This window comes from Sander lucioperca, chromosome 21 (assembly GCF_008315115.2).
Source record: "Sander lucioperca isolate FBNREF2018 chromosome 21, SLUC_FBN_1.2, whole genome shotgun sequence".
Classification (NCBI taxonomy): Eukaryota; Metazoa; Chordata; class Actinopteri; order Perciformes; family Percidae; genus Sander; species Sander lucioperca.
The window spans coordinates 8,168,586-8,193,942 of record NC_050193.1 but is presented as its reverse complement, the minus strand read 5'-3'; the positions used below and the strand labels follow the sequence as shown (position 1 = coordinate 8,193,942).

At 39.2% G+C, this 25,357-nt stretch overlaps 3 protein-coding genes across 3 annotated transcripts; all 3 read left to right on the top strand.

The window, feature by feature from the left end:
- Positions 1-516: 516 nt before the first annotated feature.
- On the top strand, positions 517-3,397 carry zgc:112148 (uncharacterized protein LOC550424 homolog). The gene is made up of 7 exons (XM_031312636.2): positions 517-642; positions 849-916; positions 1,010-1,154; positions 1,909-1,998; positions 2,553-2,678; positions 2,775-2,903; positions 2,991-3,397. The coding sequence occupies exons 1-7, from the start codon at positions 622-624 to the stop codon at positions 3,015-3,017; spliced, it is 606 nt and encodes a 201-aa protein (XP_031168496.1). The 5' UTR covers positions 517-621; the 3' UTR covers positions 3,018-3,397.
- An 8,252-nt stretch (positions 3,398-11,649) lies between these two features.
- On the top strand, positions 11,650-18,319 carry LOC116059507 (inward rectifier potassium channel 16-like). The gene is made up of 2 exons (XM_031312635.2): positions 11,650-11,744; positions 16,621-18,319. Exon 2 carries the CDS (start codon positions 16,647-16,649, stop codon positions 17,793-17,795), a length of 1,149 nt encoding a protein of 382 aa, XP_031168495.1. The 5' UTR covers positions 11,650-11,744; positions 16,621-16,646; the 3' UTR covers positions 17,796-18,319.
- Positions 18,320-21,768: 3,449 nt separating this feature from the next.
- LOC116059506 (inward rectifier potassium channel 2-like) lies at positions 21,769-24,621 on the top strand. The gene is made up of 2 exons (XM_031312634.2): positions 21,769-24,380; positions 24,459-24,621. Exon 1 carries the CDS (start codon positions 21,821-21,823, stop codon positions 23,135-23,137), a length of 1,317 nt encoding a protein of 438 aa, XP_031168494.1. The 5' UTR covers positions 21,769-21,820; the 3' UTR covers positions 23,138-24,380; positions 24,459-24,621.
- The last annotated feature ends 736 nt before the right edge of the window (positions 24,622-25,357 follow it).

The following is a 25,357-nucleotide window of genomic DNA, read 5'->3' as shown; positions in this document are numbered from 1 at the left end:
TGCTACTTTATACTTCATCTACATTTCAGAAGCAAATGTTGTACCTTTTAATTCACATTTATTTGACAGCTTTAGTTAGTTACTTTGCAGATTCAGATTATTTATACATAAAATAAATCAACAAATATATGATGATAAATTATTAATAAATTAAGGTACCTGGGAGTAGGCCAATTAGCCCCACCTTTACCAGCTGCAACATTAGTGATGCTTACTAATTAATGCATCAATAATTTTAATCCATTAGATGATATAGCCTACATTATTCTGAACGGGCCATTCTGCATAATGAGTAGGCCTATTTACGTTTGGCGTTTTAATCGGCTATTTTGATGCTATTGTACTTTTACTTTATTACAAGTTTCACACTGTGGTATAGCTACTTTTACTTACTTTTAAAATATCTGATTATTTCTTCCACCATTATATACATTGCTATTTATTTGGACTGGATCATAGACTGTTAATATTTACAGTCTATGGGCTGGATTGATATGTTTGGCACTTTTGAGTCAGGCACATTTAAAGCCACACTTCCTTTGGGTCCTTAGCACACGGTTTTGTTTACATCCACGTCACCAGGAAATACATCCCGTGTGTGTCAACATCTCTGTTACATCCATGGTCAACATGCTGAGACAGGTGATCGATCCTAAATTTGATTTAGTAATTACTTAGAAACAGTATTTGTTCTGAGTATAGCGCAACTTGTCTGAAGCGATAGTTTAGACTTTAACATGCATGACTTTTCAGATTGAAATGTCAAACTAAGCCGTTGAAACAGATTGTTGGCAGGTTAGCATTAGCTTAACCTGCTAATGTTTTTTTTTTTTTTTTTATGTTTTCAGGACTCCCAAGACGCTCCTCTTTTTGGTGAAGATGACGGTGACATCAGGCAAAGAAAGTCCAAAATTAGGTGAGTTGTGCTACTTTTGTTGTTCCTAAGTAACTGTCATGTTCCGACCAAAAGGTTTTGTTTTAACTATGGAGAATAAAACCTGTGTTTCAGACATCCACTGGCCTCTTTCTTCCATCTCTTCTTCCGAACAAGTGCCATCTTGGTCTATTTACTGTGTGACATCTTCAGCAGTCGTTTCATTGCCTGTATGGTCACCATCATCCTCCTGCTGTCATGCGACTTCTGGACCGTTAAGGTGAGCATGTTCAACTACAGGACCACTATGGGAATAAATGGTCCTGTGTCGGGCTGGGCGATATGGAGAAAATCAAATATCACAATATTTTTGACCAAATACCTCGATAGCGATACCGCAACGATATTGCAGTGTTGACTATTGGTGCTTTCACAAAATATGTACACAATGAGATTTGTGATAAATAATCATCAGTAATGTGGATACGATGACTAAGTGGGTAAAGGCAAATGATAGAACAGTTACAACAGTCTGGTAAGTTCAGAAAATGACATCACTTTACTGTAATGCAGTCTTTAAAACCAGGAAAAGACAACACTTATGTCATAGCACGATATTACGATATCTAAAATCTAAGACGATATCTAGTCTCATATCACGATATTGATATAATATCGATATATTGCCCAGCCCTAGTCATGCTTCAGTTTAATACATAATTCCTTGTTTGTGTTTCATGTAGGGCTGCAAAAAATGTTTATAAAAAAACAGTAAAAAGTTGCTGTTATAATTTCCCACATCCCAAGGTGACACATAGCATGTGTTGTCCCAACCCCAGCTATATTCAGTTTACAACCACATTAAAGAAGCTGTTACAAGAGAATGTTTGGCATTTTTGCTTGACAAGTTATTGAATTATTGATTGAATTGATTATTTTAATATAATTGTAATCACTCAAATTGTTGCTGATTCATTTTCTAACCACTGTAACTTTAGTTACATGCTGTTTATAGTTTTTGTTTTACACCCCAGAATGTATCTGGCAGATTGTTAGTGGGCCTTCGGTGGTGGAATCAAGTGGATGAAGATGGAAAGAGCCACTGGGTATTTGAGTCGAGGAAGGTAAGCAGATGCTTATCAGATACATTCCTAAAAGGACTGGCAGGCCAAAGGGCTATTATCAGCTCAATAGAAAACAATAAAGTTTTCTTAATAAAGGTTTCTCAAATGGAAGACCCATTTGAAAAAACAACATCCTTTGTAAGATAAACTGCCTTATAATGTGTCCATTATAATGTGTCCATTCTATTAAATTTCACTAAATGTGGTCTTGGCAGCAAGCAACAGTAGCTCTAGTAATAGAGATCTCAGTAAATACAGGGATGTTAAAAGTAACACAGAGTTGACTGCATTCCTATATGTGCAGCTACAATTTCACAGGCTAAATACACCTTGCAGTGATTTTTTAGGGGCCAGTGTAACATTTGCAAAGCCTTTTTACAATGTAATGTAGCTTCATGACCCAATTGGACAATTGCAAATAGTGTAACTTAGAACAGCTGCATTGTCCTCTCTTAGAAATATCATATTTTCCAAAGACTATACCCATTTTTTTATTTCTGATTTTTATTGAATAGCATGAAACAAAATCTTGTTGCATTTTTTTTTCTTAACAGACACACAGTCTAAACGCAACGTCTGGTGCTGAGTCACGGATCTTCTGGCTTGGACTCATTGTATGCCCCATCTTCTGGATCGTTTTTGTGTTCAGCACCATCTTCTCCTTCAAGATTAAATGGCTGGTCAGTTCAGTGTTTATGAAAGTTAAGTCAATTTTATTTCTGTCTGATTAGCTGCTATTTGTTAGTTCATGTCTCATTCCTGTTTGTGCCCCTCAGGCTGTGGTAATCATGGGCTTGGTTTTACAATGGGCCAACCTGTATGGCTATGTCAGATGCAAGGTTGGGGGAAAGTCCAGCCTGAGAAACATGGCAAAGAACTATCTTGGTGTTCAGCTTTTTAAACAGGTATGTGAAGAGTTCATCCTTCCCTCCTTATATTGTTGTCTTAATGACATGTTGCATTAACGTTTCTTTTTTAATTTTTCACTAAAGGCAATGAAGAAATCAGAGGAACCTTGAAGTTGAAGAGGAGGAATGAAGACACATCGGCAGTGTAATGGACACTTTATATTAACTTGCTTCCTGTTGGTCTTTTCTGAGGATATATGGGTTTTTGTAATTTCACTCTTTACAAGATTTTGATCAAATTGATTTTGTATGTTGTTTCTCCCAATTCATTGACTGATGAATTCAGGAATAAGTGCCAAAACTTTTCTAATAATTAAAATAAAATAAAATATGGTTGCTTTTGAGAATGAATGTCATACAGTAGTTTTGGCAGTGCGTTATTTCAGAGCAGTTATACTTTTTACTGATGTAAGGTAGTCGTGAAATGTAATCACGATCAAACCATTACTTTACATTGCTTTGTCACAGTCCCTAATAGGCTTTAATCTATCTATCTGTCTATAAATTGCAGGAACGTCTGTCTGTCTGTCTGTCTGTGTGGGTGTTATGCACATAGCTCTCGAACCGTTAGTCCAATGGATTTCAAATTTGACAGGTGTCTTGCTACGGGTACGAGTAAGTGCAATGCCAAGTTTGACGTTGTTTGGATTAGAAATGCAAAAGATATCGTTAAATATATATCGGTAAAAGAAGCACACATAGGGCTTTTGCCCTAGCCGCTGGCTACTCCCCCTCTCGCACTGCACACTGACCCTACAGTCACATTAGCTACAAAAGAGAGTGACATGCACTCGCTTGTGGGCGCTCCTGGGTGTGCCTATCCTACTCCTGGTTGCTTGGCAACAGTAAACAGAAATTCCGGTGCTATCTTCAACCAGTCTTACAAGCCACTTCAAAGGTATTGTCAAGTCACAAGAACGATGTTTTTGGATTTAAAAGTAGTTATTTCTCAATAAAAGTAACAAAATATATGAGATAAAATGCCAAACATATCAGATATATACATAAATACGATGTCCTGAAGCGTTTTCCGCCATCTTGAATTATTTTCTTCGACTCGAGCCACTGACATACGTCACCCTGCCCTCACGCTGCCTTCACTCGATTGGCAGTCGCTTTGTCGCATCGCTCAGCATTTGAATAAAATAGACTTCTTGTCTATTTTGGCCCCGTCTTGCTCGTGGCAGCTGGCAAACGGCCACCCCCATTGAAAATGAATGGTAGCTAATGTGACTGTAGGGTGACTGAGCAGAGTGCAGGACAAGAGACAGAGAGGGTCGAAGAAAGCAGCGGAGCTTTGGCAGCTAAAATGTGAAATACACCTCATCGCGACTGTTATGTGGAATAAGGTTGGCGAAAAAAAGGTGCTTCAGATTATTCCTTCACAGCGCTGTGCAATGCGAGAAAATCTCAGAGCTGAACCGGGCAGACACAGCACTTTTCATCAGATTCAACCCAGGTTAATTAAGTCTACTGCTAACTAATAACATTACTGTCGCCAAAATACCCACGTGAATCAAATCCCCTACTTCACCGTTAACTGTCAGCCACTAAACCTGTATGGAAATTAACACCTCTACTGTCAAAGTCTCTTTATTAGTCTCCCTAAGGAGAAATTCGCCTTGGACAGAGAGAAATGTTAAATTCGTTAACGATCATATGACACAAGATCTCTCTCTCTCTGGTTCTGATGGTTGATTAACGCAGATAGGTGCTGTTTAGTAGCTCTCACAACGGGCCGGGTGGGTAGCGCACTGCCATGAGTCCATTAATGTCTGATTAATCCACATTTTCTTTTTTTAAAGATTATTTTGGGTTTTTTCCACCTTTATTCGACAGGACAGTTAGGTGAGAAAGGGGAGAAAGAGGGGGAAGACATGCAGGAAATTGTCACAGGTCGGATTCGAACCCTGGACCACTGCGCCGAGTCATAAACCTCTAATTATATGTGCGCCTGCTCTACCCACTGAGCCAACCCTGCCACATTACTCCACATTGTCATTGTGATATTTTGTGATTACATTCTGAATCTGCAGCGTTCTCTGTCAGGTAAAGTTGCATATGAAGTGGTTTGAGATCCTTCTGTAAGTAATTCTGGGGTACAATTTGGTTTTCATGAATTCTACAAGCAGCAATACCACAGGCCAAGCAATCGGCCCGTACCAAACGGGCACATTTTCAACAGACACTGCACTAGTTCATCTTAAAGCAGGAGTTAATAATGTTAAAATGCCTTTCTGATGGAATTTGTATCAAGCAATGCCCTACATTCAGGGCAGTTGTGTTTTGTTAAATATGATATTGTCGGGTATGGTATGGGGGAGGTTTAAAATGTTTTGAAATAATTGCTACTTGGGATGGATTTCTTATACAAAAACTGGTGATTTACCACAGACCTCTCTGTGAAATTGTTTCACAGAAAAATAAATGAATAAATACAACAATAAACGTATAACCATACTTTCTGTCATGTCAACATATTGTATATTGAACTGTAATTTTAAATTAGATAGTATAACAAAGGGGTGTCCTCTGGGGTTTCATAGGATGTTAAAGTGTAAGCATTACATTTTCTTGACATGTTTTCAAAAAACAATATATTCACCTCTCATTTCAGCAGCTTTGTTCTAATGGTGGAGATAAACAGAGTTGTGAATTATTCAGATCAGCTGAAGTCCTCCTGGTTGATCAAGTCCAAGTCAGAGTACATGTAGAAGTACTGACAGAATGGTGACCTACTGCACTTGGATTTATTTCTGTGGAAGCTTACCAAGTGCAGTAAATCACCAGTCTGTCTGTAGGGAATAATTCAACCACTAGGTGGAAACAAATGAACAACAGTGTTTAGCAGATTCGGTGTCCCATACACTTTTTCAAATGTCTTTTCCTTGCATTTAATATCTTTGAATTTGTGTAGACATTTAGCATAATTAGCATTTATTCCATGCATTAAACTTCCTGAAAAATCTATATTTTCATACTGCTATACAAGTCCTGAAGATGTTATTCAATATTGCAGAATCTCCCACTTTTGAGAGCTGAAGGAACATGGTTTTGTCATTTGTGCAGATATCCCAGTTTTAAATAACAGTTTAATATACCCATGTGACTCAAAATTATATTAGGAGTAAAGGATGAAATTATTTTATTTGTTAGATTTTCAGAAATATGCCAATACATCTTTATCAGACATCGAGAGACGAACTATGATCCTTTGACATATTGAGAATTGCATCAATCTTTGAATCTTTACGTTTGTATTTTGAATTTGAATTTATGACATTGAGAACAGCTCAGTTTAGCTGTTTTTATAGTAATGGCGGGTTTTATTAGTACCAGAAATGAAAATTGACTGTACATGTATAGTTTTCTGGGACTGACCCCTTGGAGCAGAAAATGAGGCTGCTGTCTTTGGCCAACCGTGCCAGCATCGTGGACACCAGCATGCTCAATACCATGAGGACCAGACAAACAGCGAAGTGGATTCCTGTGGCACAGACAAGACAGTTTAGTGACTCAGTAAACTGTGATGCTGTTGATGTACAGTATTTGGACTGTGAGTGTGTTTGTGAGCTGACTGACGGATGATGGGGCTGCACTGGCTGTCTCCGGGTAGCTGATCGTTGAGGATGTTGAGAAACATGGTGAAGCTGAGCACCAGAGTGACCTTGAAAGAGTTGCGTACACCGCCTTCCAGCGGCAGAGAGAAGCTGAACACATCAGCTAAGACGATCAGAATACTGGGCAGCAGTAACGTAAACAATTTATCCAACTTTGGGCAGCTCCCTGATGAGGAATGATCATAGCTGAATAATATTTAAACCACCTTACCTATATTGTCTCCCGTAGTTCTGTATTCACTCATTTTAACAGCTGACATGGTAAAGTGAAAAAAGCTCACATGCTGCAAAAAGCTGCATGCAACATTTTGGCAGTAAATAAATAGACAATTACATACAACTCACATGCCTTTTACCCTAAGGTAAATGTGCATTTATGCTCATTTCACATTGCTGGACACATTCAAATAGCAATCCTAATAGGAAGCACATTTTTAAAAGCATAGCTGTAAAGGAAAAACATTACCACACCATAGGATACATTAAAATATTCTTCAGGATTAACACATAGAGGCCTACATGTACTGTATGTGAAATAATACAATTAAGGGCATTATCACTTGCTCTAAAACTTGAATAAAATATTTGTATTCGTGAATTGCTGAGCTCACCATCTTTGGATCACATTTGGATCGTGACAGGGCATTCATCACTAGCAAAGGATTAGTTGAAAAGGTTGACTTCACAGGTCACCTCTGCATTTATGATCACATTATGCTTCACTGTGCCATTACTGTTTACCAGCAGATCACTGGAGGTGTGCTCCATAGTTGTTGTTATTCTGCCCAGGTGAGAGACAACAGGTGTGTGAGATGACGACCAAGCAGTCAATGAATTGAATTAGTGATAAGTTATGTAACTCACCCATTTCTTACATGGAGTTCTGGGGTCCAGACTTTATTTACTGGCAGGACCACTGTATCATATGTGTATATATATATATGGTAAACTGATGTGTTCCATCCCAAGTCAGGATCTATCCATGTCTGCGGTTTCAAAAAATAAAACATACTCTATATCTTCTTTTTTGTCCATATAGGTCAGTGTATCTTTTGGTCATTCGATTTTCATTTCATAAACAGTCATTGAAAAACAAAAAAAACGAATGGTTATTTGATTTTCGTTTTAAATTGAAATACAAGGCGTTTTTTTCCTGGCTTCGGCCGAACCATATATATATATTCGGCCGAATATATTATGTTAAGGCTGTAGTTTCGACCCAGAACAAAGAGATACACGCAGGACACAGGAAAGTATTTTAATAGGTGTAAATACTCAGGAGATGAACAGCTGAGACTGAGCTGGGAGGCTTTCGGTGACTGTACTGAAGCTCGAGGGAGTCAGGAGTGGCAGATCCGGAAAAAATCCCGGAGTAGAATCCAGGTGAAGCTGGTGGTTAAGTCTGAGGCAGGCAGCACGGTGAAGCACGACAGGTAGGAAGCAGGTAACCAGCGGAATCTGAGCAGAGGAACTGGAGTTAGACAGAATACTACACAATCACAAATGCTGCTACAAAACACGAGCAGGGATTCTGAGCCAAGTTACCACGTAGGTGTATGTAACGATCTGGCGCTGAAGAGGTGAACAGCCCGGGTCTAAATACTGCAGGGGAGAATCATGGAATGTGCATCAGCTGTGCCGGTAACAGAGCGCAGGGATGAATGGCCACGCCTCTTGACCTAGTTCCTCTTGACACGCCCCTTGCCACTTGCAGGTGGAGACAAACAGCACAGACAGACACACAGGGGAAAAGGGAGATACAAACATACAGGATGGGGAAAAAAGGCAGCTGACCCACAACAATATATAGGGTTCGGTAAGCCTAAATTAAAGTCATTTTAGCCTGTGCTGAAAGCAACACTGGTACACTGGTTCCACATCTCTATATCTTCTTTTTAAATATCTCTCATCCCCTTTTGACCAGGAAAAGGAAAACATGCCTTGTATTTCAATTTCAAATTTTGTATTTTAATACAAAAATCAAATAACCATTCGTTTTTTGTTTTTTAATACCTGTTTATGAAATGAAAATCAAATTACTTTTTACTTGATCAAAACACATTCTCATCTCACCACACCTTCAGCAGCTTAACATTTCCTTAGGCATAACACCGACAAAAAATGTCAATTACAAGACAAATATTAATTGATAAAATTTGTCAAGTTATAAGATGAGAAACAAATAATTATTCTCAGTTAGCACCACAAAAAAATGTATACAATACAATACTTACAACTGACAGAGTGTGGTACTCAATGAGCAGCACGTAAATCTTTTGAGTGCAGTTTTCATACTGTAGCTGAGATAGACGTCTTTTACTGATCAACATTTCAGTCAGACATCTGCGTTTTGTGCAGGTGGAGTCAGCATGTCCACATCCTGATATTAGAGTGCACCAAAGCTTGGAATATTTTTAGAAATACTTCGCCAAGCATACTTCCTCCTAAAACAATGCTGTCTACACTTACCTATTGTTAGAAAGCTCAGTAGGAAGATAACTTTCCACAGACTGTGGGTAAGAAATCTCAAAATTTCTGACTAACAGCTATGTGCCATCCTTTTAAGGTTTCAGACTGAAACAACACTTAAATAGGCCTGTCGCTGATGTTTAAGCACAACAACACATAGGCACACTGAGACAATATGACCGACCAACAATAGTGTGTGAGAATACGATCGCATGTTCAGTGCATCCCTCAGTGATCCTGTGCAAACAGGACACAAGTGCAATTACTCTCACTGTCTGTTTACCTGCCAGCCGAGCATGTGCAGCTCCAGCTGCTATTTGTCAATATAGCTTGGCATGCTACTCTGCATTACAATGTGACTGTGGCTGTCATACAGGAGAGTGAGCGGAAGCACCCTATAATAGAGACATGAGTTAACCTGAAAGTCTCCCAGTCATGGGTGCCGGACAAAGACTGTGGTTTCTGTGTGATCAAGGGACTGCGTGTCTTCTAACAGAATGGCCATTGTACATACACTTTGTTTTGACAGCTAGATGATGAATTCAGTTTATTTTATTATTTATTTTACTTTTGACAATATGGCTCATCAGGTTATATAAGCTAATTAGAATCTTCATTTATATGACGTTGCAATTCTGCTTCATTTAAATGACATTCATTTATGTGACATTACACTGCCACACACACACACACACACACACACACACACACACACACACACACACAAATGTATATATATATATATATATATATATATATATATATATATATGTAACATAGACATAGTAGATGTAACATATTTATAAAACAGAACAAAGAGTGCCATTGTCTCAAGTGTTATTCTCTAATAAAAGTTTACATTACATTACATTTAGCTGACTTGTTTGAAGTCGCTTATACACACACATGACATTAAAGGGGAGAGAGAGGGGGAATGACATGCAGCAAAGGGCCGCAGGTCGGAGTCAAAGCCGCGGCTGCTGCGTCGAGGAGTAAACCTCGATATATGTGCGCCTGCTCTACCACCTGAGCTAACCTGGCCACCACATGTAAATTTGTATAGGTGCCTGTGTCATTTCTTTGTTTATTTTGGGTTCCTTTAATTCATAGAAAGTTGGCAAACATGGACCAAAAACAATCTCCAGAGGGTTCCAGTTGAAGCTATTGGAGTGTCTTCAATCAAGTGAAGTTCCTTATGAAAAAGGGATTATTTATTTTATTTTAAACCTTTCATTGACTCTGTAAAATGGTATGCACTACTTTTCAGTTGTGTCAATATGCATTTTCTGTATTAGAAACATGTGCTTTGTCTTGAATATGTTGCATATTTGTCACACCTGATTGACATGATCATTATCAGTCACCCGCTGAGGTTATCACCTTCTAGTCTCAAATATGTCAGAAAAACAACAGCCTTCACTGTTTCAAAAGTTCTCCATGCTGCTCAGGCTCAACCTCCTTCTTTGCACCACCTTGTGGGGGAACTGGTGCATGTTTGTTTTATTATTATTATCTGCTTCAGGTGATCAGCCTCTCCTCTTTGTCTGTCACCCAGGTTCTAAACACATCTCTGCATTCTTAGTTCATATCTCCAAATCAGTGTCCTCTCACCACATAAAGCTCACCACTATGAAGAAAACTAAGCTGTCCCTCCCAACATGTTGCCTCTATTTTAATATGTTGTTTTTCTGCTGACATCAAAGGTGCTTTTACTTTCATTTTCTAAACAAATATTGTATCGCTTGTATTGTTTATAGTACTGATAATAAGTCATATTATCAGTTATTCAGTTACATTTTCAATTATATATATAATCTATATTTAGCTTAGTTTTTCTGTTATGTAAATTGTATCTCTTGACATGTTGGATGTTGTGTCTTAGTGTGGGACACTAAATCAATACATAAATCATAATACTTCCCTGGACTTTCACAGTTTATGGTTGTATTATGTACTGCAGTAAAGGAAGTAATACAATAATCTTTCTGTCTGTGCTTTCACTCATTCGTTATATAGCTGCTGGCGGTAAATCACAGACTGATGAACTGTTATTTCCAGGTTATCTCTCAGAGGAATGTCTCTATCTCTGTCTTCACACACACACACACACACACACACACACACACACACACACACACACACACACACACACACACACACACACACACACCAATATGTGATGAATCAGAGGTGAAGGGAGGTCGTGTTCTATTTTTAAAAACAGCCAGGTTTTTCTGGTGTTGTCAACCTATTTACAATAGCTTTGGATGCTCTTATGACTGCAATAAAAGTTAAGTGTCCTGGTGGATCGGCTGTGATTTCTCTTGTCTAATCAGAACCAAATTGAAAGAGCAAATCCTTATATATATATATATATATATATATACAAATATACAGGACTTTAAAATGACCTATAAATCATCAATATTTCGTTTGCCTTTATCATTTTGTGGAATTACACAATTTCTATTTTGTCATCCAGAAGCAAACAGTTAGAGGACATTTAATTCTTTTGTCCTAAGGAAAATATTCCACAGGTCATTCAGTCTTCCAGATTGTCCAATAAGGTTTCAGAGGGAAGGGATAGCTGTGATATCAGAACAAAATTGAACTTTGTCTCAGGGCTAGGCCGGCCCCCAACACTCTGCGACCAACTCAACTTGGAGGTTACTTCCAAGGTGGCAGCATATCATTTAATGCTCGGCAGAACTGATGAGACACCTGACAAACTCTAGTTTCTACTTTGCAAGTAAGTTGATAAATTGAAATATGTGTTTTTTTAAAAGACGTATTCAAAGTAATAAACAAGAATTCTGACATAAATAAAGTGGAGAAAACAAAATTTGCTGTAATAATTATAATTAGTTATTCTTCAAACGCTTGTAGGATTCTGGTGGTAAGTTTAGTGTCATAGATTTTACTGGACTAACTTACTAAATAATTACAAATGCAGTGGAATAGGTACACAATTCCACAGAACAATACTTGAAAATATGAGCAGGGTCAAGCCAGCCAGAAGGGAAATAATCAACCACAAGTTGCAATAATTAAACATTATAAATTAACTCATTGACAAACAAATATGACAGCAATTATTATTATTATTGAGTATTGACATTAACTGAAGAAACATCATGAAATAAATGAGGGTCATGGTAAAAAGTGATTAGTTTCGTTATATTTCGTTTTTTTCCTATTTTGTTTGTGAATTCATGTTAAATATGGGGAGACAACATGTTTTAGTACATCAACTGCATCAATTGGAATTTTTATGAGCATAAACCCTCATATAACAAAATATAACACAAACTAACTCCTGGAGCTACAATGAGAGGTATAAAAAGAAATATACAAGAAAACATTGGGTAATTCAACAGAAATCATGACATTTAATTCAGAACTCAGAGTCAAACGTATTAGTCCAGTGTGCTCTCATATAGCAAAGCCTGCAATGTCAGGAGTTCTAGCTAACAAACACATATCATCTTGGAACCACCATAACTTAACAACATAGGCTAGTCTTGGAAATATTCCCTACTCCTATAACTCTGTGATACAAGAAGGGTGAGCAGATGGAACCCAGTGACTCTTTTCCTTGCCCTTTTTGTCCTGTAACCTGTTCTTGTCCTCCGCCATGGACTCAGTGATTTCTGTTTAGAAATCAACTGTCTGAAACACTGAAGACACTGCAGCTTATGAGGCAATAATTAATCTTCTTATAAATGCATGTTGACTTGGTAACTTATTTGTTTATGCATTTTCCTCTACTTATTTACAATACCATCACCACCTGCTGCAACAGTATTGTGGCATCACAGTCAATGCAAAATATATTAGTAATTCTACAACACCAGAGATGAAATGTTTGAATTGTGTCTGCTTATTTTGTTTTATGAACCTTTAATGAAACACAAAAAAAAAAGTGTAACTAAAGGGTTTTTATTGTTGCAGTTTTGCTCCTAAAGGTCTCGTGCAGGACGGTGCATATTTCCACAATCTTTGACCTATGGGTTCAATTACTGCTTACCAGTCAACAGGAGCCCATTTAAACTAGTGAAATCTTATTTGGATCAACATTTATCTAACTGACAGAACCACTGTGTTTTAAAGACTGCACTTGGCACTTTTGCATGTTTTAGACTTAACTATTGAAAATCCATTTATTCTGAGATAAACATCAGCTACGTGCTATGAGGTGACTCAATTAAGCAATAAAAACTCAAGATAAAACTCTGACAGACTTCTTGCAAGGATGAAGGTGGCTTAAAAAACATATTGATCAGTGAGTGATGTGACTAAGCATTGTGTGCTCAAAATTAAACTTGATAGCGTGCCTTTCATCAGTGACAACTCAAGAAGCTGTCAGATTAGTGAATTACAATAAGTCTACAGTGACAACAATGTCCTGACTTTGGTGCATTGTATGTGTTACTGAAAGGAAGGTGTTGTGGTTAATGTTTGACAATTGAGGAAGCATTTGGAGGTGAAAGCTATTAGAGGTGGTTGAAGGATAATAATTCACCCTCATGAGGACAAAAATAGAGGGCGAGGTATTGCTTAATTAATCGAGACAAACTTTGTTTGGACTTGTGGAGTACAGACAGATTATATAAACACTTCATGACAACCATGCATATGTTATTTTGTTTATACATGTCTTGCAAAAACAAAGTATCATAGGTTCATTTTTTTTTCTTCTATAAAATAAGTCAGTTCAGGACTTTTGTCAAGAGGCTGTTTATCATTGTTCTGGGTCACATCTGGAAGGCAACAGACTTTGCCAAAACTGAAAAACTAAAGAGATAAGCCAAACTGATTAAAAAGAGGTTCTTCCCTGGGACATTCTCTGACCCAAAGCCTTAGTTAATCTTGTCAGATGGTAATGACCAAATGGGCTAAGATCAATACCTGAACAAAGTCAAGATCAAAGGACTTTTTGTCCTGGTGCACTCATGTGTGGAATAAATATTTCTTATTTTTATTATTGTGTCATGCATACAATAAAATATGCCCAGCCCATATGGGCTTACAAGACACCATTACCTAGGATAAAGGACCAGATGCCAAAGTAACCACATACCCTAAACAAATAAACCTTCTAGTCTTTTTTGCCAAGCTTTAGAAACAAAAGTCGCCAACTTATAAATATTAAATTTAAACAACCACTCCAATTGGTCATCATCTGTGCACCAGAACATTTCAGGATTTTGGACAGAAATTTCATGTTAGATCGGTGTTCTTAACTTATCATAATACGGACAATACAGAAGAAAATGTGATTCGTTCTCAACTTCTCCTAGTTCACATAGTTCGCACAATCTTTTATCTTCTTGGATGTTTTTGAATCTACCTACTTCAATATGATGTGGAAAATATAAGGTGTCTCTGGCTCATGTCAATACATCTTGTATGAGAAAACTATATTATTGTTCTTTAACAAAACGTGTCAAAGTCTACAAATACTAAATGACCTTCAATTATTTGTGACCAAAGGGTTGTTTAAACCCAATAAGAACATGAATCGTCATAAAGAAAGTCCCTTTTAGGTTAATGGGTCCAGTGAATAAAATGAGTATTAAATGATTCAATTCAACATAGAAAATGTATTAAGTTCAGAAAAATTTGCTGTGCATTCAACAAAATTATACAGGCAGTGGGTGTAGCATTCTGAAATCTGGGGACATATTTAGGAAAAAGCTCACTAAAGTTTAGTACGGCATCATGTGACGTACACACATGCTGTGAGGAGAGAGACCAGTTTAGGCAGCTATCAAACCTGTCATGGATAAGGCTTTGTCTAAGACAAGGACAAAAAGGAGGAAGAAACAGTTAGTTTAAAGGCGCTGACACACCAACACGATTATCGGCCGTCGGACAGTCTGGCGAGGTCGGTGACTCGAGTCTGTTTGGTGTGTTCCGTGCCGTCGTCAGTCGGAAGCGCTGTCGGCTTTAATTTGGGCCGCTTTGACTTGTTGAATCGGCCAGTGGGCAGTCGGACTCAATGACCAATCTGACTGGTGGAGTGCTAGCCCTTGACTAGCGAATCAGTGCACTTATGTTAAAACACTTACCAGAAATGATGAGCGGAATGAGCGTGACAAACGCCTCTCAAAATCTGACGAAAAAAAAACAGACAGATTCAGCAACTGTATGGCCTATTTCTCGCTTAAAATGTTTTCAGAAACACGTTTCGGTGAACTATTTTCTTAAAATACGAGATTGTATTCCAAACGATACGCCATTATGTTCGGCTTTGAAATTCAGGAGAGGCCAGACCCACGTGACGCGTTTGTCATTTACGGTTTTCATTTTTTTGGCGACAATACAGATTAGCGCCACCTGCTGTTATGGAGACATATTACGTCTCGCGCACGAGCAGAACGTACGCTCAAGTTGGCGTCGCTTCGGTGTGTTCCGAGGCACTTCTTGGACCGACGGGAGCCGAATGATCAGTCCGACTGCCTTTTCTGCCGACGGTCGGCCGTCGGGTTGGTGTGTCAGAGCCTTTAGATGGTTGAATTGGCATCACACACAACCAACATAATAGGTCAAACTATTCAAAACAGGGAAACAGTTTAGATAAAAATCCATGCAAATCAGCAGGTGATGCTAAAATGAAAAGACAAATAAGAGTTGTGACAGAATGTTAAAATTGTGAGATACATCAATTGCCACCTATTTTGCTTCAAAAGGTCACAAAGATCACAGTACTTTTAGCTGGCTGGTACTCTTGCAGGGACATCAATGTATTCCTGGCTATAGATGAGAAATACATATAGGCTATGTAAAAAAGAACTGAAGCACTATTGTACAGTACAGTACATTGTACAATTCAAGTTGCTCATCAGCACTCACAAATACAGGGTGGACTGACAAATCATTATCATTTGCATACAAATGGTAGAACAGATACATAGAAACAACCAAAATCAAAAATATCAATAACGAACAAACTAAATCACTATTTCTTCCAAACAGTAACCAGGCCTAGCCACCATTAACAATATACCAAGCTTATACAATCTGAATCAGTCATCTAAAACAAGCATGAGTGCAACTGCTTGTAATTTATACGAATATGATAACCATGGTTTTGGTACTGGGTTTGTTCTGAGCCCTCTTACTGTACCTTATTACTTAAGCAACTTGTACAAACCTATCAAATAATTAAAATGTATGATGTAATATGTTGTATTGACATTGCATGTTATAATGCCCAGTTTATGGTGAGTTGAATTATTAAATTAATTGAAATTTATCCTCCCCAATTCTCTGCATGATTGTACATTGTTATAATGCATTAAGGTGTTTGTAGAGAGCTTTTAGCAAAACTGATGTGGACAGTGTCCAGACTGTAATGGAACTTGTGGTAAATAATCAACCAGTAAGAAACTCCTGCTCTTGAAGTCCATTTTTCACACCCAGAGCTCAAGTTATTTGCTGCTGATAGCCCTGAGTGACCTAGGCTGCTTGCTCAAACATGAAGGATTCAGCTCAACAAACAAGTCTGAGAGCCTTTTTACATTTTAGTCACATGTAATGAGTAAAATGCTGTGCCTCCTGCCCATTGTAATACAACTGTCATCCTAACATGCATTTTCCATCTCATCTCTGTCTTCCTACAGGAGACTAAAAGGCAGCACTGGTCATAATGAGCACTGAGAGGGGCGAGCAGGTCATCATTGATACCTGCTACACTACAGTCCACACACTGGGCAGGAAAAATGAGGCCAGGCGGCTACGCTACATGCAGAAAGATGGCAGCTTCCCTGTGGTTTTCCAGAAGGCCCCTGGACAATGGAGCCTATACCTGATGGACATCTTCACCACTCTTGTGGAGATCCGCTGGAGGGTGATGCTCCTTATCTTTTCCCTCTCTTACATTCTCTCTTGGCTCTTTTTTGGTCTCTGTTATTGGCTCATTGCTTATGTACATGGGGACGTAGACGATGCAAAACACACAACATGCGTAGACAATGTGCGTGGCTTTACTGGAGCCTTTATGTTCTCAATGGAGACCCAGGCGACTATTGGCTACGGCTTCAGGGGGATGACTGAGAACTGTATCGTGGCCATTATTTTGGTGACGGTTCAAGATGTATTTAGCTGCCTCCTTGACACCATCATCATTGGTATTGTTGTTGCTAAAATGGCATCTGCTCGTAAGAGATCTCAGACAGTTGGTTTTAGCAGCTGTACAGTGGTCAACATGCGAGACGGGGTTCTGTGTCTGTCTTGGCGACTTGGGGATTTCAGGGGCAATCACATCCTGGAGGGTGTTGCCAGGTCCATGTTAGTCCGCTATGTGAAACAGCCACTGGGGTCTATTGTGATGTCATACCAGGACCTGCACATCCAGAATCGAGACATTATGCTCGCCACACCAGTCACCATTAGCCACAAGCTGGAGCCTGGCAGTCCCCTCTACAGCCTCGGCCCTGATGACCTGCTGGGGGACGACTTTGAGCTGGTGGTGTCTTTCACCTACACCGGTGACTCTACAGGTATGCTCCACCAGACTCGAACCTCCTACACACCAGCAGACATCCGCTGGGGCCAGCGCTTCCAGGACATGCTGAAACTGGACAAGAGGCACTACAAGGTGGACTACGCTCTGTTCAACGAGACCACGTGGGTGCCGGTGCCCCTACTCAGTGCAGAGCAGTTTGACAGGAGGGGTCGCCCTGTAGAGGGCAGTCAGTCCCGCGGTCCTCTCTTTGCTTCAAATAAGAGAAAAGGACACACTTGCAAAGTGAATCCTGATGTCACTGAAGAGGTGATGCAGCAAACCTGTTTGTAGGGTGGACTTATGATGGACAATGTGATGAGATGATCTTGTAAATAGGTTTATATGTGACTTATAGTGTTATAGTAACCGTTTTTTATGCTTTAGATGAATAATAATAATAATAATACACTAACAGTTAATAAAGGTTTCCCTTGTAAAACACATTATGTGATGCCAGCACTTGTGTGAATTTATCCTCTTTGTAGCTTTACACCGCCACCTTGTGTTCACTGAGAGCACTCAATACCACTCCAGCACTGGTGATTATTTAGAAAAGTCACAGATCACAATAAAAGTAGGCCCTACTCCACACTACTCTCAGTATATTTGCTTGATTCGTTGACAGAAAAGGACAAACACATGACATAAACTCCAATTTTACTTAAAACAAATTTTACAAATCACATGCAGTTTTTCAGCGACTCTGGAGATGCTTTGCACTAAATGTGACACTGACGCTTGTTCCCTGTTACAACGTAATGTTTTCAACCTCCCTTTGAGAAAAGGGTGTTTGACTCCTCTCTCTAACACTCTTATCACAGACAGATGTAAACTCTCGTGTGGGCTCTATGGCTCAGCCCAAACAGGCGCTGCAGCTTTCTATTGGCTGCCGCTGACACAGGGGCGGAGACAGACACACGTGTTATTAAAGTCTGTCTTTGCAACGACAAACATCTTCTTCAGTATTGTTGGAGAGGGTTATGGCAGAATTTGCAGAGCAAGACGGGAAGCTAGGCGAACATAATAACAGAGCATCAAAAATAAAAGAGACGCAGTGTGCATATGTGGCGCATATGGGACTTATTGCAACAAGGAAACGGCAGATTTGCACGGCAAGGACCAACAGGTAGGTGTAATACGCTATTACAAGAGTGATGTGGAGTGAGACATATAGCTACACTCTGCAAAATAGTGTATATACTGTATAGTCTCACTGCAAAATGCTAAAACTGAAGTCCTGTACAATATTAAAAATAATAAATGAATTCCGGATTATTATTATTATTATAATTATTATTAGGTTATTCACATAATTACGCTGCTTTTTCTGCCCTTGGAGATTGCAGGATGTAGACTGGATGGTCTGTATGGCCCCCTATCTTTAATTTGAACTAAACTCTGTAGCACATGATGTCTGTGCATGAGCTGAATTTTATAAAACTATACTAAACCTGTTCTGTTGAGTAAAAATTATAAATCTGACTTTATTACAACTATGTGAAATTAGACTACTGCTTATTAAAGGCTTCTACTATAAAAAAGGATAGGTGTTGTAAAAGCTTAAAACAAAAGATACTGAATGATTGGCCATAGTTATTGATTGGTGTCATCAGCTTTATGTAACCAGTTTCCATCTGCCTCAGCTGTTGGCTCTAATTGAAAACACATGCAAAGCAAACAATCACAGGTTGTGCAGCCTTTTGAAGCTGTGGTCTGTCACCAGTACCAACCTGCAGTAATGACTGTGGTATATATTGAGCAGTTAAAAGCTCAGTGACAAAGAACCTGTTTGCAATGAGAGGAGGAGAGAGGGAACTCAGTGTGTGATGAGCTAAGTGTCAGTGCATCAAAACCACAAAAGTTAGAATTTGATTCGCACTGGGGGTCTACGACCTGTGTCAAAAATGTATTCACTGTTACACAAATGCCCTCTTTCTGATGTTTACATCTGTCTAATGATGTAGTCTGAACTATGTACATTTTAGGCTTTTGTGCTGTCTGGTGTTTGCCTTGATTCATTGCCGCAATAGAATAAAAGAGACCCCACTTAAACAAAAAAGTGACTGAATGGCCAGCATTTTCACAAGGTAAACTGGATATTATACTTAATAATAATAATAATAATAATAATAATAATAATAATAAGTTTCCTGCTGCAAGTCTTTCCTACTAAGAAAATGTAAAAAAAAATGTACAGCATTTTCAGAATTATATAAAATCACTGAAATCCATTCAACATAAAGATTTGGCATCATTTGAGTTGTAAACAAATGGAGCCCCATATTCCGAATAGTGTGCGTGACAGGTTGCTATTTCTAGTCGACCCAGCAGCAGTGACATCATTAGTTGAGAAAAACAAAGATGACGCAGAAGAATTTAGGAACCCGTCCTGCACATCTTATCCCACATGACTTGATCACTTTCAGAGCAGTTTAACACACACGTATACACACACACACACACACACACACACACACACACACACACACACACACACACACACACACACACACACACACACACACACACAATTAGATAATGTAATTAAACAAAAAATGGCCCAAGTCAATAAAAAGTTTCCTTTTTGACATTTGTGCTGTTTTTTTAAACATTAAATGAAATACATTTTATTTAGAATACTCCCCTAGACTTTATGGATCTTTACATCTTCAAAAGTGGAGTTGGGGATTTATTTTTGGCACTAGCACAGCATGTCTGGCTGACCATGGCCTTTTGTAGCCTGTGGTGTTGCATTTTAATGGACCTCTCAGGCCACACACACCAAGTCAATAGCTTTTCTAATTTAGTTGTCCTCATTGCTCTATTACATATGATGCAAGGTTACTGTTGGTTTCAGAGAAAGAGACCCATCCTCTCTGAAATGCTGCAAGGTTCATTGAATCTTGTTCCATGATGTAGTGGTGCAAACTGTAGTTGTGAATTTGTTTTGGCTATGCGTGTGCATGTGTTATTTGAAACTGCACTTACTGAGATTAAATACCATTAGATGTAATAATTATCGTGATCGTGCTGTACTGTGCAAATGCATGGCACAAAACTTTATGCATTGCTTTCTCACTTCTGTCTGTGCAAAGTTTAAATACACATCTGCACAGAGCTGCTACTTTGTTCCAGTGGCTCACTGGATTACCATGAACTTTCTCTGTAATTTGACTCAGATCCCTGGACTGATCTGCCTAATTACAGTAATATTTACATTAAGCAGGGTAAACATCCTTTCCCACATTATCAGCTATCTAAGTGCTTGAATAATAGTGTTTAACCCTCCTGTTGTCCTCGGGTATAATTTGACCAGTTTTCAAAGTTTCTATATCAGAAATTTGGGTTTCTTTCAAGCGGATTGCTTAAAAATGACACGGATGGTTCCATAGAAACGCTCTTCGAGTATAATTAAAGATAAATTCACTACTTTAATTTTGGGTGTTTTATTCAATTTTATAGCATTTGGAGGGAAAAAATGAAATTGTTTCAAAACGGTATCCTGACTAAAGTTTGACACATACCAATCTGTGATTCTCTCAACATAAGTTCCTCTAATTTTAACTATTAGTCAAAATAATTCATAATTTCAGCTTTTTTTAATTGAAAAAATATGTATAATTTCATATAAATGAGGTTTATTGGTCATGAATTCCAAAAATAAGTGTAAAACCAATAAGTTGGTGTTAATGGTGAATCCGGTGGTTAAGAAAAAAAAGGTGCAGAAAACAGAAACAAAAGCTTTGAAAAAAGCAACAGAAACTTGTAAAAAAGAGTGGAGTGTCGGAAAAAGGGACTTAAAAAAGGGTTGATTTCCGTGAGTTTTATCCGGGAGGATAACACAAGGGTTAATCTATTACTTATAATGCATGTACAATGCATTCCCTGTGCTTTCTGACTGCATTGCATACACTGTTTATATATTGTCTGTGTATGCAAGAATAGTGCCGCTAACTTTGAGTGTACTCTGCATTATTTAGACAGCAGGTAACCACATACACTGATCTTTGCTCTGGATCCTTTCAATTACTTTAAAACAGTTTTTCTCTCTCTGTGTAATTTCCACAGCCCACTTCACTGATGAGGTCCAAAGCAGCCGTCAGATAGGTGTGACCTGTCCTCACCAAAAGTGCACAGCACGCCAGCAGAAGCACGGGCCTGCTCTCCCCTGTTCCCTGCAGGATCCAATCCTGTTGTCCACATTTTCTGCTTGAGTTTGTCCCCAGGATCATTCAAAACTGTTTCTCCAACGCTTCTACCAAAAACTTAGACTGTTTTCCAAAGCAGAATTGGCCCAGCCCTCCCAGGCGGAAGTAATGGGGAGTGTGCGAAGCCACCGTTACAGCATTGTGTCCTCTGAAGAAGACGGCATGAAGCTGGCCACTATTGCCGTTCCAAATGGCTACGGAAACGGCAATGTCAACAAGGTGCACACAGAGCGCAAACATCAGAGCCGCTTCGTCAGGAAGGATGGCCACTGCAATGTGCAGTTTATCAATATGAGTGAGAAAGGCCAGCGGTACCTGGCAGATATCTTCACCACCTGCGTGGACATCCGCTGGCGCTGGATGCTGCTCGTATTCTGCCTTTCCTTCCTGCTGTCATGGTTGTTTTTTGGCTTTGTCTTCTGGGTAGTGGCCCTCTGTTACGGAGACTTAGAGAATGAGACTCAGATGTGTGTTTCCAATGTAGACAGCTTCACCGCTGCCTTCTTGTTTTCAGTGGAGACCCAAACCACTATTGGCTATGGTTATCGCTATGTGACGGAGGAGTGCCCTGTTGCCGTCTTTGTGGTTGTCTTCCAAAGCATTGTGGGCTGCATCATTGATGCTTTCATTATTGGTGCTGTCATGGCCAAGATGGCCAAGCCCAAAAAGAGGAATGAGACCCTGGTGTTTAGCCATTATGCTACAGTGGCCATGAGGGATGGTAAACTTTGCCTGATGTGGCGTGTGGGGAACCTGAGGAAGAGTCACCTGGTGGAGGCCCATGTCAGGGCCCAGCTACTCAAGTCTCGCACCACCGCCGAGGGAGAGTTCATACCTCTAGATCAGGTAGACATTGACGTAGGCTTTGATAGTGGCATTGACAGAATCTTCCTGGTGTCTCCAATCACCATTGTGCATGAGATTGATGAGGACAGCCCATTCTATGAGATGAGCAAACAGGAGTTGGAGACGTCAGAGTTTGAGATCGTGGTGATTCTGGAGGGCATGGTGGAGGCTACAGCCATGACCACTCAGTGTCGGAGCTCCTACGTGGCCAGCGAGATCCTCTGGGGCTACCGCTTTGAGCCGGTGCTCTTTGAAGAAAAGAACTACTACAAAGTGGACTACTCTCGCTTTGAAAACACGTATGAGGTACCCAGCACACCCAACTGTAGTGCCAGGGAACTAGCCGAGAAGAAATCCAGCGCAGCCAGCTCGAGGAACTCCTTTTGCTACGAGAATGAGGTGGCTCTCGAAAAAGTCGAGATGGAGGATGAGTTTGAGGAGGAGGAAAACAGGGAGGTGAGGGGTGTTGAGGCCGGTGCATTCGAGGACACAAACACAGATGTGGTGTCAGAGTCTGAATGCAATGTGGATTCTTTGCCTTTAGAATCAAGGCCTTTGACAGCAGAATCACAAATATGACTGCAGGGATAAAAGAAGGGTTACAAACTACTTCAGTGTATGTTAAAACTATTGCATTTGGTCCTGTTGTTTATAATGCATGACAGTTTGTGAAAAAATGTTATTTGAGTATGAAGTTCTCTCTGCAGACGCTCACGCACAAGACACCATGGGAATCCAGACAATCCAGACATTCTGGAGTTAGAGAGATAAAATGAGTTGGATGCCTTCACTTAAACACTGTGCAGTCTGCCCTGCTTATTTAGTAGAATAGCCAATTGGGTTCTGAAAAAAATATTGTTTCCTAGAAAAATACAGCTTCTAATTTATTTAAGTGCATACTCCCAGTTTGCACATTTTGAATTGAACATCCTGGGAATAATAGGTATTATTTTAGGCCTGAACATCCCATAAGGTTGTAAATGGCTAAAATAAGTATTTATTTATATTACATTTAAAAAAAGAGATTTGTTTTGAAATGCTGACGTCGTTTGAACTTCAAGAATCTTGTTTTAAAGACTACTAAAAACATTTTGACCAGATTAACAACCTGCACAAAGGCTACTGTTTGTTAATGAGCTGGTCTCTTAGCGAAGTATATTTACTGTCCTCTTCAGTGTGGTGGTCTTGGTGTGGCTTGCCTCGCACAGATTACGAGCACAAGTACATTGTGCTCCACAGGCCCATCATTGTCTACGTATAGCATCTTTTGCAACGTGTGCCTTAACAAAAGTCTCAGTTCTGGTGGAGGCACACACTGCAATAGATGTTACAGGAGGAAGAGTCATTGAGAGGGGATTCCCTGTGCACTATACTGCCACTCCTTACAGGTATTCATGTTCTAAATGGTCAGTGGTAGAACGTGACAGGAAGCTCAACCCTGAGCCAAGGTTATGAATGTTGATGATAAGTGCTGCTAAGTTACATATTGTATGTTTAGAGGGAAACCCACGAGCCAAAATGTATTATTTGTCTTTTGAAGTATCCATTTTGAAGATTGCAAATGCAGGCTATGATGTTATTTATAGATATAGACAAGCATGATTCTGTCAGTGTGTTTTCCAAAGCTTTAGTGCACTTTTTTCCTCACCAGAGAATTTGTTATTTCTGAAAGGATATTTCATTTCATTTGATATTTCAGTCACACAATGTAGCACACTTGACTTCAGTCTTATACAAGATTGAGCTTTAATGTTTTTTTTAACTGTAATTGTGACACATTCATGCTTGGATCAGTGGAAGCCAGAACACTGTACTGCTTCTAGTAAATATTATTTAAACTCATTTTTAAAAACATTTAAACATTTGATCTGTTTTCACATTGACACTTCTCCTGTCTTAGGTCTTTATTTTTCTACCAGGGTCATCTTCCCACCTTCCTGCACAAACCAGAGACTGTACAGATTTTTTTTATCTTTTGTAAATTATAATGCAAATACTGTATATTGATATTGCAATTGGTGAAAACAGTTTGTCCTTTTTCAATAAAAATGTGATAACAAAAACATTATGAAGTTGCATTGATTGTAAACAACATATCAGTTTCAGCGGACGATACTGTGTGCGTATGAGCTTTTAACTTATTAACAATTATAAGCCATCCTTCTATGTTTACATAAGCTAAGCGAAGCATCCGCAGTCTACTGTGCAAGAATTTTCCAAGGATTTGCATTTTGACCCAAAATGTGTGACATCTGGAGGCCGGCTCGACTGTTTTAGCTGTGCTCCTCTAATTTGGAGCTGCGGCCCAAATTCCAGGCTGCTAGCTGTCAGAGCTCACACCATCACTTACTATTATTCACCAAACTGACTCACTCTAGTTCTGTGAAAGCCCACAGAGACCCAATGCTATATCAGTCGGCTGCACTGGAAGTCATTTTTTTCTCCCAATCTCTTTCAGTAAACTGTGGACCACTAGGTGTCTTGAGGAATGGTGGCAATGTGTAGAATTAGCAGGAGTATATACTGTAGAATTCATATTCCTCAAAGCCACAAATGAACAAAAGTCAAACATCATCCATCCTGATGTTTATAAATCCAAATATGCTCACTTTTTTTGGGATTTTCAATAGAAATGATAACTTAAAGGTGATCTATCTTCAAAACCACATATTGCATAATACACCAGCATTGTGTGATCACCCACAAGCTCCTCTAATGCACAAAACACTGTTAAACAACATATCTGATCGATATGGTTGTTTCAGAGGTGAGTGGGTGGGTTTGCAATATGACACATCT

Coding starts and splice junctions, on each gene's coding strand:
- zgc:112148 (XM_031312636.2), top strand. CDS start 622: ATGGTCAACATGCTGAGACAG. Junction 643..848: donor TGGTCAACATGCTGAGACAG/GTGATCGATCCT, acceptor TTATGTTTTCAG/GACTCCCAAGACGCTCCTCT. Junction 2,679..2,774: donor CCTTCAAGATTAAATGGCTG/GTCAGTTCAGTG, acceptor TGTGCCCCTCAG/GCTGTGGTAATCATGGGCTT.
- LOC116059507 (XM_031312635.2), top strand. CDS start 16,647: ATGAGCACTGAGAGGGGCGAGCAGGTCATCATTGATACCTGCTACACT.
- LOC116059506 (XM_031312634.2), top strand. CDS start 21,821: ATGGGGAGTGTGCGAAGCCACCGTTACAGCATTGTGTCCTCTGAAGAA.